Source organism: Pipistrellus kuhlii, unplaced genomic scaffold (genome assembly GCF_014108245.1).
Source record: "Pipistrellus kuhlii isolate mPipKuh1 unplaced genomic scaffold, mPipKuh1.p scaffold_m20_p_2, whole genome shotgun sequence".
NCBI classification, from domain to species: Eukaryota; Metazoa; Chordata; class Mammalia; order Chiroptera; family Vespertilionidae; genus Pipistrellus; species Pipistrellus kuhlii.
This window is the reverse complement of record NW_023425515.1, coordinates 6,256,205-6,270,869: the sequence shown is the minus strand read 5'-3', so window position 1 is coordinate 6,270,869 and position 14,665 is coordinate 6,256,205. Positions and strand designations below refer to the sequence as shown.

Below are 14,665 nucleotides of genomic sequence, written 5' to 3'. Positions count from 1 at the left end.
TTCCTGAGCTGTCCTCTTACTCCTCAATGTCGCTCACCACTGGCTTAGCCCAGGACCTTCAGCTCAGCTGCCAGTGGTCCCCTTCAGCCAATCCTGTGCCTCCTTCTGGCAGAGCTTGATCTTTGCTTGACCGATCGGGACTCAGATACAAGCCTTTCTCCTCACTTCCCTTATTTTTTTCCCTGCCATACACTGGTGAAGATGATGCAGAACAGTGGAGTCTTCATAGGTCAGAGAGCCCTCCAGGTTGAAGGTCTGTGTTTTGACACAGGCTGTCGAGGTTGTGGTTCTTGTGACTAGGAATGAGCTCACAGTACTGGGGCAACTGGATCAACACCTCACTGAGCTGATATCCATCACCACCACTGCCCTTGATCATAGCAACCACTATCTTCTGGGTGTATTGGGGAAGAGCTAGGCAGACAGCCCCTATGCTGCTTTTGCTTCTTGCTCTCATTGTCCTTGCTGCTGCTGTGGGTGCCGGGGGTGGGGGGGGGCCCTCTGGATCCCCAGACCCCTCAGTTTGGCTGTAAGGGAGATAATATGGCATATGTGCTCCTGATTTAAAGCATACACCGGTTTAAGACATCACCTCAAACTTGTGAGGTGTGACTTCCAAGCTGGTGCTAAAGAGAGCCTTCAGCAGGCCACTCCACTCTTTTGTCAGGGCAGTTGCTTCCAGCTGATGGGATATATCATGTTGGTTCATAAATGGGCTTCTGTAGATAGAAGGCAAGGTGGGATGGAAGAAAGACTGGAAGGTGGCAGGTTTAATAAACAAGGGAACTTAGGGCCCTGGCTGGATAACCCTATTGGTTAGAGTGTCATCCTGAAATGCCAAGGTCGCAGGTTTGATACCTGGTCAGGGGCACATACAAGAATCAACCAATGAATGCATAACTAAGTGGGACAGCAACAAAAACTTGATTCTCTCTCCCATTTGCTCTCTCTATAAAAATCAATAATAATATAATTTAAAAATGTCCAGCTGGCGTTGCTCAGTGACTGTCAACCTATTAACCAGGAGGTCACAGTTGGATCCCCGGGCAGGGCATGTACCCGGTTGCAGCTTGATCCCTAGGAGGCAGCTGACCAATGATTCTCTCTCATCACTGTTTCGATTTCTGTCCCCCTCTCTCTTCCTCTCTGAAATCAATAAAAATACATTTAAAAAACAAAAACAAGGTCAACCAGCAATCATATCCCTTCCAGGACATCTTCCAACGTGTGCTAATACCACTTAATTCCACTAGTGTGAGCTCATTCCTGCAATTTCACTGCTTTAACATATGCCCACCACTAAGAAGCAGTGTTGTGCAGAGCTACAGCAAAGGAGAAGACATTCTAAGTCCCTGGATGGTGGTTTTGGCAGATGCACTGTGGACGGGGAAGCCAAATTCACATTTGGAATATGGGTCTATTCCTGGGAGAAGAAATCATTATTCTTTTATAACAGAAGGACCCAGGTCACCACATCAACGTCTCAGCACTAGCCTCTACTGCTGGCAGTTTAGTCACAGACGTGTCAGAAGCCAGGGAAGCCTTGGTGAAAGGAAGTTTATACTGCTGAACCAATGTTAAGACTCCTTTATGACACTGGCCACTTTCTAGGTTCGTTCAGAAAGCACCATGTTGGCTAAAGAGGTTGAGTGACATCCACAGATATCATCTTATCTACCAGATTCCATTTGCACAGTGGATGTCCTCTGGTAGGCAGAGGTCTGTTTACATACCTGTGCTGTAGACTTCCTTGATACCAATCTTTCAAATCTTTCCTCTGACAACCTATCAATCAGCTGGACATTGATTACCCATTGTACATGAATGCTTATAGATCAGTAACTCAGGTCAACTTTTTCCACATGAAATGGACCACCAGACATACCATCCAAAGGTTTGCCAAGTGGAAAATTCCAGAATCCACCATAAGCTGGGTTGTAGTGCAGCAGCTGTCTACTTCTGAGTGATGCCAGCATACAATGCAGAGCCCTCTGCAGAACAAACCTGTTTTCCTCTGTTGTCAACTGGTCATTGGGAACTTCCCGTGAGACCAGAGATGTGGACTATGAAGACCACTCACTTTGGTCATTTACTTGTGCCTCTCGGATTTGTTCAGGCCCAGTTTTGAATACACTTGTTATGGACTGAATATCCGTGTGCACCTAACCCCCCAACCCCACTCCCCAATTCATATGCTGAAATCCTATCCCCAGTGTAATGGTGTTAGAAGGTAGGAGCTTTGGGACGTTAATGGGGATTAGATGAGGTATGTGCCCATCTAAGAGTCATGAGAGAACTTGCTTGCCCTCTCTCTTCTCCATGTGAATATAGTTTGCAACCCAAAAAAGGGATCTCACCAAAACCCTTCCAGCCCCCAGAACTGCTAAAAATAAATTTCTGTTGTTTACAGCACCCAAGGTTTGTAGTATTTTGTTACAGCAGGCTGAATGAAGACATACTGCCTCAGTTTTCAATGGAATGCTGTTTACATAGTTTTAGGACTTGTTGTATAGGCTATCTATCTCCTCCCACAGCAGACCTTGTACTTGATATGGATCCAGAAGCAACAGTGTCCGTCCCAGGTGCAATCATAAGAGGTTTCTATTCAGGTTCCCTTATCACGTTTTTCTCAGTACCAATTAGGAAAGGTGATTAATACAATCAGATATCAGAGACAGGATTATACTTTCACTACCTTATCTTAGGGCCTTTATTTAGACATTGTGATATCATTTTGGTCCATTACTTTATAGACATAGTAACTGGTCCTAGTGAGCAGGAAATGGTAAGTAACTTTAAGCCTTAGCAAGATGAGTGCTGGATGGTAAGAGAAATCCATGAAAAATCAGGGGCCTGACATTTTGGCAAAGTTTCTAGGGGTTGAGTCGTCTGTGGGATATCACAGTATCCCTTCCATAAAATAAAAGACACTGCCTACAACTAAGCACAAGGCTTAGATCGTTTGGATTTTTGTATACAACCATATTTGGGGGTGCTGCTCCAGTCTATTTACTGAGGAAGTCATAGGCTGTTAGTTTCAAGTAAGATCTGGATAGTAAGTTTCAATGATGCTTAAAGTGCCTTTGCAATTAAGAATAATGGCTGGTGCCTCACTATAAAGCCCCATTAAGGCAGACTTCCAGGACCTTAACACACAGCCTTGACTTCTAATTCATTCTCCATTTGAGAAACCTACTGGCAGAGACCAAACTCCTACCTATGGGAAACCAAGTACTATACAACTCAAACTGTCAACATGTACTGGGTGCTGTCTGATCACTATAAGCCACAAGGAGCACACCTAATAGTGGAAAGCCAACCTACTTGTAGTGCCATTTCTCCCACAGCCACAGTATATCAGCCTGGAAATCCAAAGGGTAGAATGGCCCTTTTTAAAGGAATTTTTGCTTCCCATCCTATGACTTTGACCTCTGCTATCCTAAAATATAATTGTTTCTTTAAACAAGTGAGACTCATCTGAACCAGCAAGTAACTACAGGGTTACTGTACTGGTTGGTGCAGTGGATCCCAATTACCGAGGGGAAACTGGGTGGCTGGCACTCCATGAGGATAGGAAAATCTGTACCAGTAACCTGTTGCATGGGCACTTCTTGGTGCTTACTTCATTCAGTTGTAAAATAGAAAGTTCTCCAAAAACAAGATTAAGGTTTCAAATCTTTCAGAAAGAAAAAGTTTAGGTCACCCACCCAGCCAATGTGTTTGCTCCTTGCGAGTCAGAAACAAGGACCAGGTGATGGAAGGAGAAGGTGATGAACACCAAATGGAGCCTTATGCTCACTTATGAAAGCAGGGACGGAGCACTTTTTACTTTAATTCCTGCCTTGCACACCCCCCTTCAGTTGCCTATTTTGTATGACAAGCTGGGGTGTATGAATTGTACAAATCAGTCCTGAAGGAGTAGTTTGCACCACTGAGATAGGACATCCGGGAGGCCTTGGAGAGAGGGTGAAGAGTGTTTGCCTCACATCGGGCAGGTACAATACATTACATTCTGGTAAATAAATTTGGGTGAGAACAAATGCTTAGTAGTCCAGGGGTGGCTATGCTGGCTACCTGCCTGTGTGTTTCCAGTTCAACTCAGCCTGTCTGCTCTACCCAAGCTGCCAACTGTTGCAGGATTTCAGCTTCAGCAAATCAGGTAAAAGAACATAGGAGAGAAGGTGGGAAGGTTCTAAACAGTAAGCTTAGCCCTAGGCAGTTTGACTCAGTAGATAGTCAGTCCACTGACTGAAGGATCTTGGGTTCAATTCTGGTCAAGGGCACATACCTCAGCTGTATGCTTGATCCCCTGCATACAGGGGAGGTAACCAATTGATGTGTCTCTCTCACTTAGATGCTTCTGTCTCTCTCCTTCCTTCTACTCTCTCTAAACAATATCCTCAGATGAGGATTAACCATAATATAAAAAACAGTGATCTTCTAGCACTGTCAGCTAATATAACAGAAAATGCAGACATGGACCAGTGTTACAGACTGCCACTCTGTACTATCACCAAAATAGTGATTTAGGAAAAAAAAATTAGATATATTTTTATTGATTTTAGAGAGGAAGGGAAAGAGAAAGAAACATCAACAATGAGAGAGAATCATTGATTGGTTGTCTCCTGTATGCCCCCTACTGGGGATCAAGCCCATAACCAGGGCGTTTGGAATAGAACCCAGGACTCTTCAGTCTGCAGGCTGAGCCAAACCAGCCAGGGCTAGAGAAAGGTTTTGTATTAAAATCTAAGCCCAGCAGAATAAATGTCATGTTCAAAGGTACTAAAAACTCCCTGAGATGCTTGTAAATATACCTGTGTAGATTTCTGGATAAAGGATAATTGTCTGGATTTCACACGGTACAAGAGAGCATCAGTAAAAGGCAAAAAGATCATAGTCATGAGAAGTAGTACAGAGTGGCTGCCTCGGACAGAAGTAAATGAGAGACCAATAAGATGAAGCAACAGGCAGGTGTCTTACTGGGTGAAGAGTACTTTGAGTTCCATTGAAAATTTCTGACTTAAAGCAATTTAACATAAATTCTAAGTCTATGTTTTTAGTTTTTCCACCCCCTCAGTAATAAAAGCAAATGGGGTAACCTAAAAAACAACGCAAGGGCTATTCACAAATAAAATAGTATTTTAATTATATTCTCTTTTTTGTTGTTCTTTTGTATTTTTATTTTTAAAACCAAGTTTCTATCTGTACACTTTAAGAAAATAAAACACCAGGGAGCCATTCTCTGCTCACCCTTTCTGGAGGCAGGTAGGGTGGCTCTGCCAACATGCAAAGAAACGGACCACACACATTACCACATGAAGGTAAGGGGCTAAAAGGTATTGAAATTACATAAAAAATATTCCATTTGGCTTTGCAGCAATGCACAAAAGTGAGAACACTTAGTTAATGGCACTCTGAGGCTGGCATCTCAGGCACGTGAGGAGACTGGCACTGCTCCGTATGCCATGCCACACCACACCACAAGCTTTCCTTAGAAAAAGGAAAAAAAAGATTCTTTTCCTCAAGCAGAACTGCCACTGGTAAGAGCCACAAGGACTTTATTCATTGTTTATTCTTCTGACGGCAAGATCTCTTTGAGGAGGAATCTAAATAAAAATAAAAATGATGTAGCAATTTGTTAGAAGGCTTCACATGTCTTTTGAGAACAATTCTGAAACAAGAACGCTGAATTAATATCTTATTTTTGGTAAAAATATGAATAATTCAAATATATAGTGGTTTAAATTACAATGATTACAAAACACTGGAAAAAGTATATCCAGTGAAACAATCTATGCGTTTTCTAGAAGTGTAAGAGGGAGGATCACAAGGCCCAGTTAGTAGTGATTAAGTCAAACTGATCTGGACACTTCTTGATTAAATACACTGTTCACTTACAGTCATTCTTCTGATACTATTAATGACAGCTTATTATTAGGACTAAAATCAACAATTACAAAGCTGAATGCTAACAACCTTCCTCACATTATTTTACATTCTTAGGGTACAGTTACATTATAAAAAATAAACAGAGAAGGACTTTTACCTGGTGGTAGCCCCACTAGTCTTTGCTGGATCATTTCTAAATGATGAATATATTCTGTCAAAGAATGTTCCTGATCTTGAGAAGCAGTCAGGGATCTTTCTGACCTTGAATTTGGAGATGGATTGGACCTTCAGACAAACAAACCCAGAAACAAACAAAACAAGAGTTGATGACAATAGGATGGTGAATGCAGTAAGCATATAGATAAGAAGTGGCGCTGGGTCCTGTGACTGGACACGTGGGAAATGAGGTAAACTAGATGGCTATTTCCTTTGTATCTTTTCTTTGGTGCAAAAGAAAAAGGGACTTCTAAAAAGTGGTACATAGGGCTTTAAAAATAAACTTCTATATAATGTCTCAGAGCTACAATGAGGAAAAGCTACCGCATATTATTTTATTCACTAAATCTTCATAGATATGTATCCGAATCCCTCAGACCCATCTTTGTGTCAATATGGGTATGTCAGCTGCCCTTCTTCCTGGCCTCCCGCTGGGACCAGGGAGCTTCATGTGTCACTCCTAGCATACTCTTCAAGGGAGGCACATGTCTGTCTTATCCTTGTCATCCATGCAGAAGCCCTTGGCCACCATTTATTCTCTCAGTAAATATTACCAACCCAGGCAGCCCCCCTGGGGGAAAAAAAGAGGGGGGGGGGGTCCCCACGCCCTCAGGGACTCACAGTGGTGCGCTCCCAGTCTTGCTCTGGGGCCCATCTAAAGGCAAACTTTCAAAATACGTTTCTTAGAGGAACCACATACACTGGTGGAGCATGGTTAGCAGAGGTGATCAGAATTAGATGCACAGTGGTGTCTTACGTTTTTGTGTATTGTTTCTCCTGTCAGGGAAACCTTTTCATTTTAATTTTAAACTAAATTACATTCTATAAAGTTGAAAAGGTTTTTCCCAAATAACTGATCTTTAACATTGTCACTGTAACATCTCAATTGTCACCTGAGTAATAACTATAAAAGTACATTATGGGTGCAATAAACCCAAATTCTACAGGAAAAAGATTGAGTTAAGCCAACCAAGGCCTTGCATGTGTGCGCGTGTGCGAGTTTGTGTGTGTAGGGGGGTTTCCCAGGTACATGTAAACTCCCTTACACACACACACATACACACACACATACACACACGCATGCATGCACACACGCATACCCCTGAGTACCCACATAATCTGCCCAAAGACCCTGCCATGCATGGCCACTTGTCTCTGCACATGGGGCTTCTACTGATGGTTAGGTCTGGCCTAACCCTTACAATGAAAGAACAGTCTGAAAGCACCACATCTCACCTGTCCCTCCTGCGTGGGGAGGCTTTTGGCACAGAGTCCCTGGTGTGGCTGAAAGACACGTCCCGGGTTGGTGGGGATTCCCTTGTTTCGGGTGGGGACTGGCTGGTTTCCGGCAGGGATTCAGTGGTTTCTGGTGGAATCAGCTGTTGCCGTGACACCAGGAATCCTTCTCCCAGAATTATTCAACAACAAAAGGATTTAGAAAAATGACAAGTGCATTTTAGTAGGAAAGCCCATCTACCAAAATTTAAAATACATAACCTTTAAGAGTTTGCATGGCAATTTCAAAACATTTTTAGAGTACTCAACTTATAAAAATCATATTTTAAGAAGCTCTGGAAGAAATCTAAGTGTTGACCACCTTATAACCTGACCCCTGGCATCCATATGAGCAGCACCCTGGAAAGATGCTCAGTGCCTGATGGAGGTTACTGGGCAATGGGGAGCTTGGGGTGGGGGTTCTCCTCCACTCAAATGAGGAGTGGGCGCAGGAGGCAGGGGCAGAAAGCCTGGAGAATACCAGCCGTGGAGAGAGGCAAACTTTTCTGAAGGCTGAAGAGCATTTTGATTTCAAGAAGTTAACGACTGACAGGTGAAAATCAGAGCTAACCGGCACCAATTCCCGCCACCCCGCCAAGCGGCCACATCCCTGTGCTGCGGGGGAGGAGGCTGTCCGCCAATGTTTCCCCAGGGCAGTGACCTGTCAAAGGCCTGCACTTGGTGGCCAGTGTGCATCCTTCAGACTGGGGGCAACAGAAGAACCTTAAACACAAGACCTAACTGAGAAAGTAAGCATGTGTCTCAGAGCAAAGATGCAGCAGTCTGAAGAACTTCATTTTAGAGAAGAAAAGTGACCTTTTCATTCAAAACTAGAGGCCCGGTGCATGAAATTCATGCATGGGTAGGGTCCCTTGGCCTGGCTGGTGATCAGGGCTGATTGAGGCCTTCCAACTGTGGCTGGCCGGGGTCGCCCTTCATTCCACACCACCCCCCTGGTGGTCAGTGCATATCATAGCCAGTGATTGAATTCCTCATCTCCCAGTTGAACGCCCATGGGGATAATTTGCATACTGAACCCTCTTCAATCTGGGACCCTTCAAAGGATGTCCTACTGCCCATTTAGGGTCAATCCCAGTAGGATTGGGCCTAAACAGGCACTTGGACATCCCTTTCACAATCCAGGACTGCTGGCTCCCAACTACTCACCTACCTGCCTTCCTGATTGCCCCTAACCACTTCTGCCTGCCAGCCTGATCACCCTCTAACCACTCCCATGCCAGCCTGATTGATGCCTAAGTGCTCTCTTGCCAGCCTGTTTGCCCCTAACTGCCCCCCCCTTCAGGCCTGGTCCCCCACAACTGCTCTCCCTTTCAATCCTGGGCCCCCCCCCAACTACTCTTCCCTGCAGGCCTGGTCGCCCCCAACTTTCCTCCTCTGCCAGCCTGGTCACCCCCAACTTCCCTCCCTTACAGGCCTGAGCCTCCCCAACTGCCCTCCCCTGCTAGCCATCTTGTGTCCACATGGGGGCAGTCATCTTGTGCATTGGAGGGATGCTCAATTTGCATATTACTCTTTTATTAGATAGGATAAGTAATTAGGTCCAGCTGGGGTGGCTCAGTGGTTGAATGTCAACCCATGAACCAAGAGATCACCAGTTCAATTCCTGATCGGGGCAAATGTCCAGGTTGCGGGCTCCATCCCAGAAAGTGGGCAAGAGGCAGCTGATCAATGATGCTTCTCATTGATGTTTCTCTCTCTCTATCCCTCACTCTGTTTTTAAAAATATATATATATTTTATTGATTTTCTTTTACAGAGTGGAAGAGAGAGGAATAGAGAGTTAGAAACATCAATGAGAGAGAAACATTGATCATCTGCATCTTGCACACCCCCTACTGGGGATGTGCCCACAACCAAGCTACATGCCCTTGATCAGAATCGAACCTGGGACCTTTCAGTCTGCAGGCCAACGCTCTATCCACTGAGCCAAACTAGTTTCAGCCCCTCTCCTTCTTCAAATCAATAAATACATGTTTAAAAAGATAAGTTATTAGTCAACATATTTATCACTTCTATATTTCTCAATCATTATTCTCCTCTGACCCACTTTTACTCATTAATATTAACTATATGAACATAAACACTACTTTCCTTCAAAACCACTTTGCCTCTGCCAGCTGCACTGACTGAATTTACCCATTTATTACTGTGTTTCATTACATCCCCATCAAGCCCAGAAAATGATCAGTTATTAATGAAATGTTACAGCAAGTGGAAGACAAGTTTGCAAAGGTGAGGTTAAGGAGTCCCTGCAGACTCACCTGAGTGAGGGGCTCTGCTTTGCGCCAAAGCTCCTCTCCGATCTACTTCTTGCCATTTCTTAACCAAAAAACGTAATCTACAAAAAAAGGTACGAAACACTGGAAACTAGAGCATAACAGCAGTGACAAAAGCAATGAAAATCCAGATGTGACCAACAGCTGAAAGGGTTTTGGCTGCCAACTTCCCCAAGGCAGCAGATACTGCACATCAACAGGGTAGCTACCTCCAATCCTGTGCACAGGGCTCCTTCCCCGCCCACTCCCAGTCCCGCCCACTCCCAGTCCCGCCCAGTGCCAGTGGAGGTCCTGCCCTGTCCTGCCCTGCCCACTCAAAGATACCCAGCTTGGGGTCTCCCAAACTCCAGTTCCTAATCAATCTGCAACACCCTGCTCCTTCCACTACCAAGGCCCCAAGCCAGTGGGTGGGGTGTTGGGGTGACTGGAGGACAGTGGTGTGGGCATTAAAAATGCTGCTGCTCGCCCTGGCCAGTGTACTTCAGTGGTTGGTGCAATGTCCTCTATACTGAAAGGATGCAGATTGGAGTCCCTGTCAAGATACACGCGTAGGTGGCAGGTTGGATCCCCAGTTGTGGCACACAGGGAAGGCAACTTTTCGATGTTCTCTCTCACATCCTTCTCTCTCTCCCTTCTCTTCTCTCTAAAATCAATAAGCATATCCTCGGGTGAGGATTAAAAAAAAAAAAAAATTTGCTGTTGCACTTAGATGATCCTCCCTCCTGGACAGGAAAGCTGGAGGCGGGGTTTGGATCTGTTTACCTGCCTCCATCCAGGTCTAACCCGCTACCTGGCATGGCTGTGGTCAGAACTCAGAGGTGAGGGCACTAAATGCCCTGAGGCTGGAGGAAGCCTCCCTCCCCACCCTGTGTGGGACTTCCACCCATTCTGTAGCACAGTCTGGACAAAGCCAAGGGAACCAAACAGCCTGTCTTACAGACAAAGACCAGCATGGACTGGCGAGGGCCCCTCTGCAGGAGACAAAGAGCTGCACAGTTCTTAGTGGGATAACCATCTTTAGAAATTCAGCAAAATTAAAAATTATAAAATAAAATGGATCTCATCACTATTAATTTTGAAATGATCAAAATCACGAATCACACTAGGGAGTCACATCCCTGCTCTAACAATGACACCTGTGCACACAGTGCGGGGAAAGTGAGCGATACCTCTGGCTAGGGGTTGGACAGAGCTGGGCTGAGCAGACATACAGTGGAGGATGAAGATGGAGGGCCCCTTTACACCCTGAAGTAGGCTCTTCCTCCCCTCTCCAATCCATAGGCAAAGACTGGAGAGTGCCTGTGCCATAAATGGCCACCTCCCTGGGTGGATCACAGATGTATTCTTACGCTCTTGGCCCCTATTATGTAACACATTCATTTTGACTAAAATATAAGAAAAAATGTGAAGAACTGAAATGCAGTTTTAAACCTGATCAGGCATGCCAGTCATCAGAAGCAATCCTGGCAAGAGACCCATTGAGGGGCAAGGCATTGTTTTATTATAAAAAGGCACCCTCAAATCTTTTCTTTTTAGAAAGTAAGTTTTGTGCATGATGATTTCCTGAAGACAAGTATCATCTGTATTTTCCTTAAGAGAATTCATCTAGAAAGAGAATATACTTGTAGAGTGTCAGAGACCAAGCCCACTGAAACGTGCCTCCCGCTGTGAAGACAGCAGTGGCACCCGCCTCCTATTACCTGGAAATTGCAATCACCACCCTGACAGCTGTTCGGAACCTGGTGAAAGGCCGGGATGTGGTGATCTTCCTATCTGCTTTGGAAGGAAACACTCCTAAGTGAGCGATCATGGAGAGCGTCTCTTGTTCAGAGTCCTGGAATCCGCCGATCAAAAGTAAAAGATACTTCTTTTGATAAATCAGAGCTTTCCTAAAGCTCTCTGCTCTCAAGTAATGCAGGTACAATTTTTCCATCTAGAAAAAAATTGGAAAATTTAATCAGAGAACAGCCGTCTTGCTGACAAATCTATAAAACATATTGGCACTGTTTGCTTTAGAAAGAACCAGACCACTTTTCCCTCAGCAAATCATTACACAAGTCAGCCTAGCACATCTGTAATCGGAAACAACTTGCTGTTTGAAGTTCAATTTTGTTTATTAGACAAAACGTAGACCACAAGTCCTTTCCACAGCATCAAAGCAGCCCGCTGGAAGGCACCGTGAATCTGATCACTAAGTCAGGTCCAAACTGGGGCCTGGTGGGGCGTTTCATCGTGGGTTTATGGACGTTGCCGGTGGGGGGAACCCCTCAAAGTGTTGGTGCCCATATCCTAATTTCTCCTTCAGGAGAGGGCCCATGGCTTGTTCTACCATTGTCAAAAACGATGACAAGTGAATTTTTTCAGGTTGCAGAGACTTTACCTAATGACTTAAAACATCATACGTTTTGCCCCTACTCACGAGCACAGAAACGTGATGTCTACACAAAAGTAGGCCAAATTTCAAATGAAAGTTCATTGTCTTTAGCTTCCTTTGTCATGACTTGCCACTAGAACCAGCATGTGGTCTTCTTACTGTGAACACACACACTTGCTGGCGACGATGCCCAGGCAGAGGACCTCCAAGGCGAGAACCATTTTTACTAGTTAAAAGTATCCCGTGAAAGGGTGGAGGATGAAGAGGCAGAGCACAAAGGGTGTTTAAAACAGTGAAATTAATCTGTATGATACTGTAATGGTGAACACATGTCATTACACATTTGTCCAGACCCAGAGAATGCACACCACTAGGTGTGCCTAATGTAAACTGTGGACTGTGGGCGAGGATGACTTATCAATGCAGTCTCACGGATTTTAACAGATGTACCATCTAGTGGGACACTGACAGTGGGAAAGACTGAGTGTGTGGGGCAAGGGGTATATGAGAACTCTCTCCCCTCTCCCCTCAACTTTGCCGTGAAGCTAAACTGCTCTAAAGATATAAAGTCTTAAAAACAAACCAAGAGCTGCATCCCCCCTCAATGCCCCCATGCTGCCAAAGGTATGGTCTTACCTTGACATTGCGGGTATTTGCTTCCTCCCTGAAAGCTGGAGCCGACAGTCCTGGGTCTGCAAGTCCTGGTGAGCTCTGCAGGACGGTCCTGTCCCTCCTCCTGTCTGACCTCTGCAACAACCACAGAAAGTGCATCTACAGAGCTGTTCCCATAAAAACATCATGAGAAGATTGACCCCACCCTACCCCAACTCCAGAAAGAAGGTCACATCCAAACACTTCATTCCTTCCCCAGCTGTCCCCCAGGACCTCTGCAGGATGAGGCCGGCCTTGGGCAGAGAAGAGCTGGGCCCCCGGGAGGCTGAGTACAGCTGTTCGCAACGCTAGGACATAGGCCAAACACTATCTCCCTTTAGTATCTTTTCAGCGGTGCTCAAGTTGTTATGTGACATTATTAACCAGTTAATTAACACTTATGGGATAATTATTATGCGCCATTTACTGAAGTGTGATTCCATTAAAAAAATTAAATATTTGTAAAATAATCCCAAATTCGAAGCTTTAAGCATATTGAAAACTCTCTGGTCCTAGAAATGCTAACGGAAGGAAGATACAACATCTAGTTCTGCTATAATAGCATCAGATTACAGGCCTGGAAACCTCTGCAAGCAACTCACACAGAAGCCATGTACACAAGGGATGGGCATCCCAGAGTTCCAACAGGGAATATGTTAATACAAGACGGAGTCCACAGTGAGGGGAACAAAGGGCCACCCACAACAGACATCGAAGCAAAAGAGAACTTAACTCCCAGGGCCATATGGTCAGCAGCCTCCGCCTAGCAGTTGGAAGAGGAATCAAAGGCAGCCTGGTCATGCTATCTCACTATTGCAGGGCAGGGCTAAGAGGAGGGCAGGCCTTAAGAGTGGAAAGCCTGAGGGGAGTCCCACATACCCTACAATGCAGAGAACACCAGTGGTTTTCCTGGTTCTAAAGCACAGCTGGTTCCTAGAAAAGACGCTCTTGGAACACGTCATCTTGGACATGAAGGAGAATACTCCACTATTCGCTTTCTGTCTACCTTTGGTTTCCTCATCAAGAATGTTCATTTCCGCCAAAACCGGTTTGGCTCAGTGGATAGAGCGTCGGCCTGCGGACTGAAAGGTCCCAGGTTCTATTCCAGTCAAGGGCATGTACCTTGGTTGCAGGCACATTCCAGTGGGGGGGGGGGGGTGCAAGAGGCAGCTGATCAATGATTCTCTCTCATTGATGTTTCTAACTCTATCCCTCTCTCTTCCTCTATAAAAAATCAATAAAATATATATTTTTTTTAAAAAGAAAAAATTAGAATATTCATTTCCACCATATCCAGTTTGGCTCAGTGGATAGAGCATTAGGCTGTGTACTGAAGGGTCCCAGGTTTGATTCTGGTCAGGGACATGTACCTCAGTTGTAGGTTCCTCCCTGGCTCAGGCACTGGTCATGATGCATGTAGGAGGCAACCAATCCATGTGCTTCTCTCTGTCTTTCCCTCTCTCTTCCATTCTCTAAAAGATCAATGGAAAAATATCTTCAAGTGAGGATTAATAACAACAACAACAACAAAAAAGAATGTTCATGTCCTAGTTTCTATGTTAACTTTCATAAAAGATAAAAGCATTCTGCTATTGACTGCATTTTAGTCCACATAGGCCTTTAGTCCGCAATGGGGTGCCCTAAACAAGGAACCTTGAAACATTTCCTGAGTTAAGTCCCAGAGAAGCAGTTGGGGCAGCCATCCTGGACAAGACCATGGCATGGTTAATATAGAAGGTAAACACAAACTCACCGGAAGACGCAGGAATCTCACCCTGGGCCCTTATACAGATAACAAAACTTATGTCCACACACAACCCTGAACACAGAGTTTACAGGAAATTTATTTTTAACAGTCAGAAACTGCAAAACAACCCATATATTCTTCACTAGGTGAATGGTTAGAGGCACATCCATGCCTCAAAAGCAGTTTGGCAATGAGGAAGAATAAGCTATTGAGATCA

At 44.8% G+C, this 14,665-nt stretch overlaps 1 protein-coding gene across 8 annotated transcripts in view; it reads right to left on the bottom strand.

Annotated features, from left to right (window-relative positions):
* Positions 1-5,187: 5,187 nt before the first annotated feature.
* The window catches only part of PCNT (pericentrin), an 84,272-nt gene continuing 74,794 nt past the window's right edge, over positions 5,188-14,665 (bottom strand). For all 8 annotated transcript variants that reach the window (XM_036446303.2, XM_036446304.2, XM_045585327.1 and 5 more), the window contains 6 exons: positions 12,687-12,797; positions 11,377-11,609; positions 9,662-9,738; positions 7,342-7,507; positions 6,047-6,174; positions 5,188-5,606 (listed from right to left, as the gene is read on the bottom strand). In XM_036446303.2, coding sequence (XP_036302196.1) covers positions 5,563-5,606; positions 6,047-6,174; positions 7,342-7,507; positions 9,662-9,738; positions 11,377-11,609; positions 12,687-12,797 — 759 coding nt within the window. In that variant the 3' untranslated portion in view covers positions 5,188-5,562. The remainder of the gene's footprint in view (positions 5,607-6,046; positions 6,175-7,341; positions 7,508-9,661; positions 9,739-11,376; positions 11,610-12,686; positions 12,798-14,665) is intronic.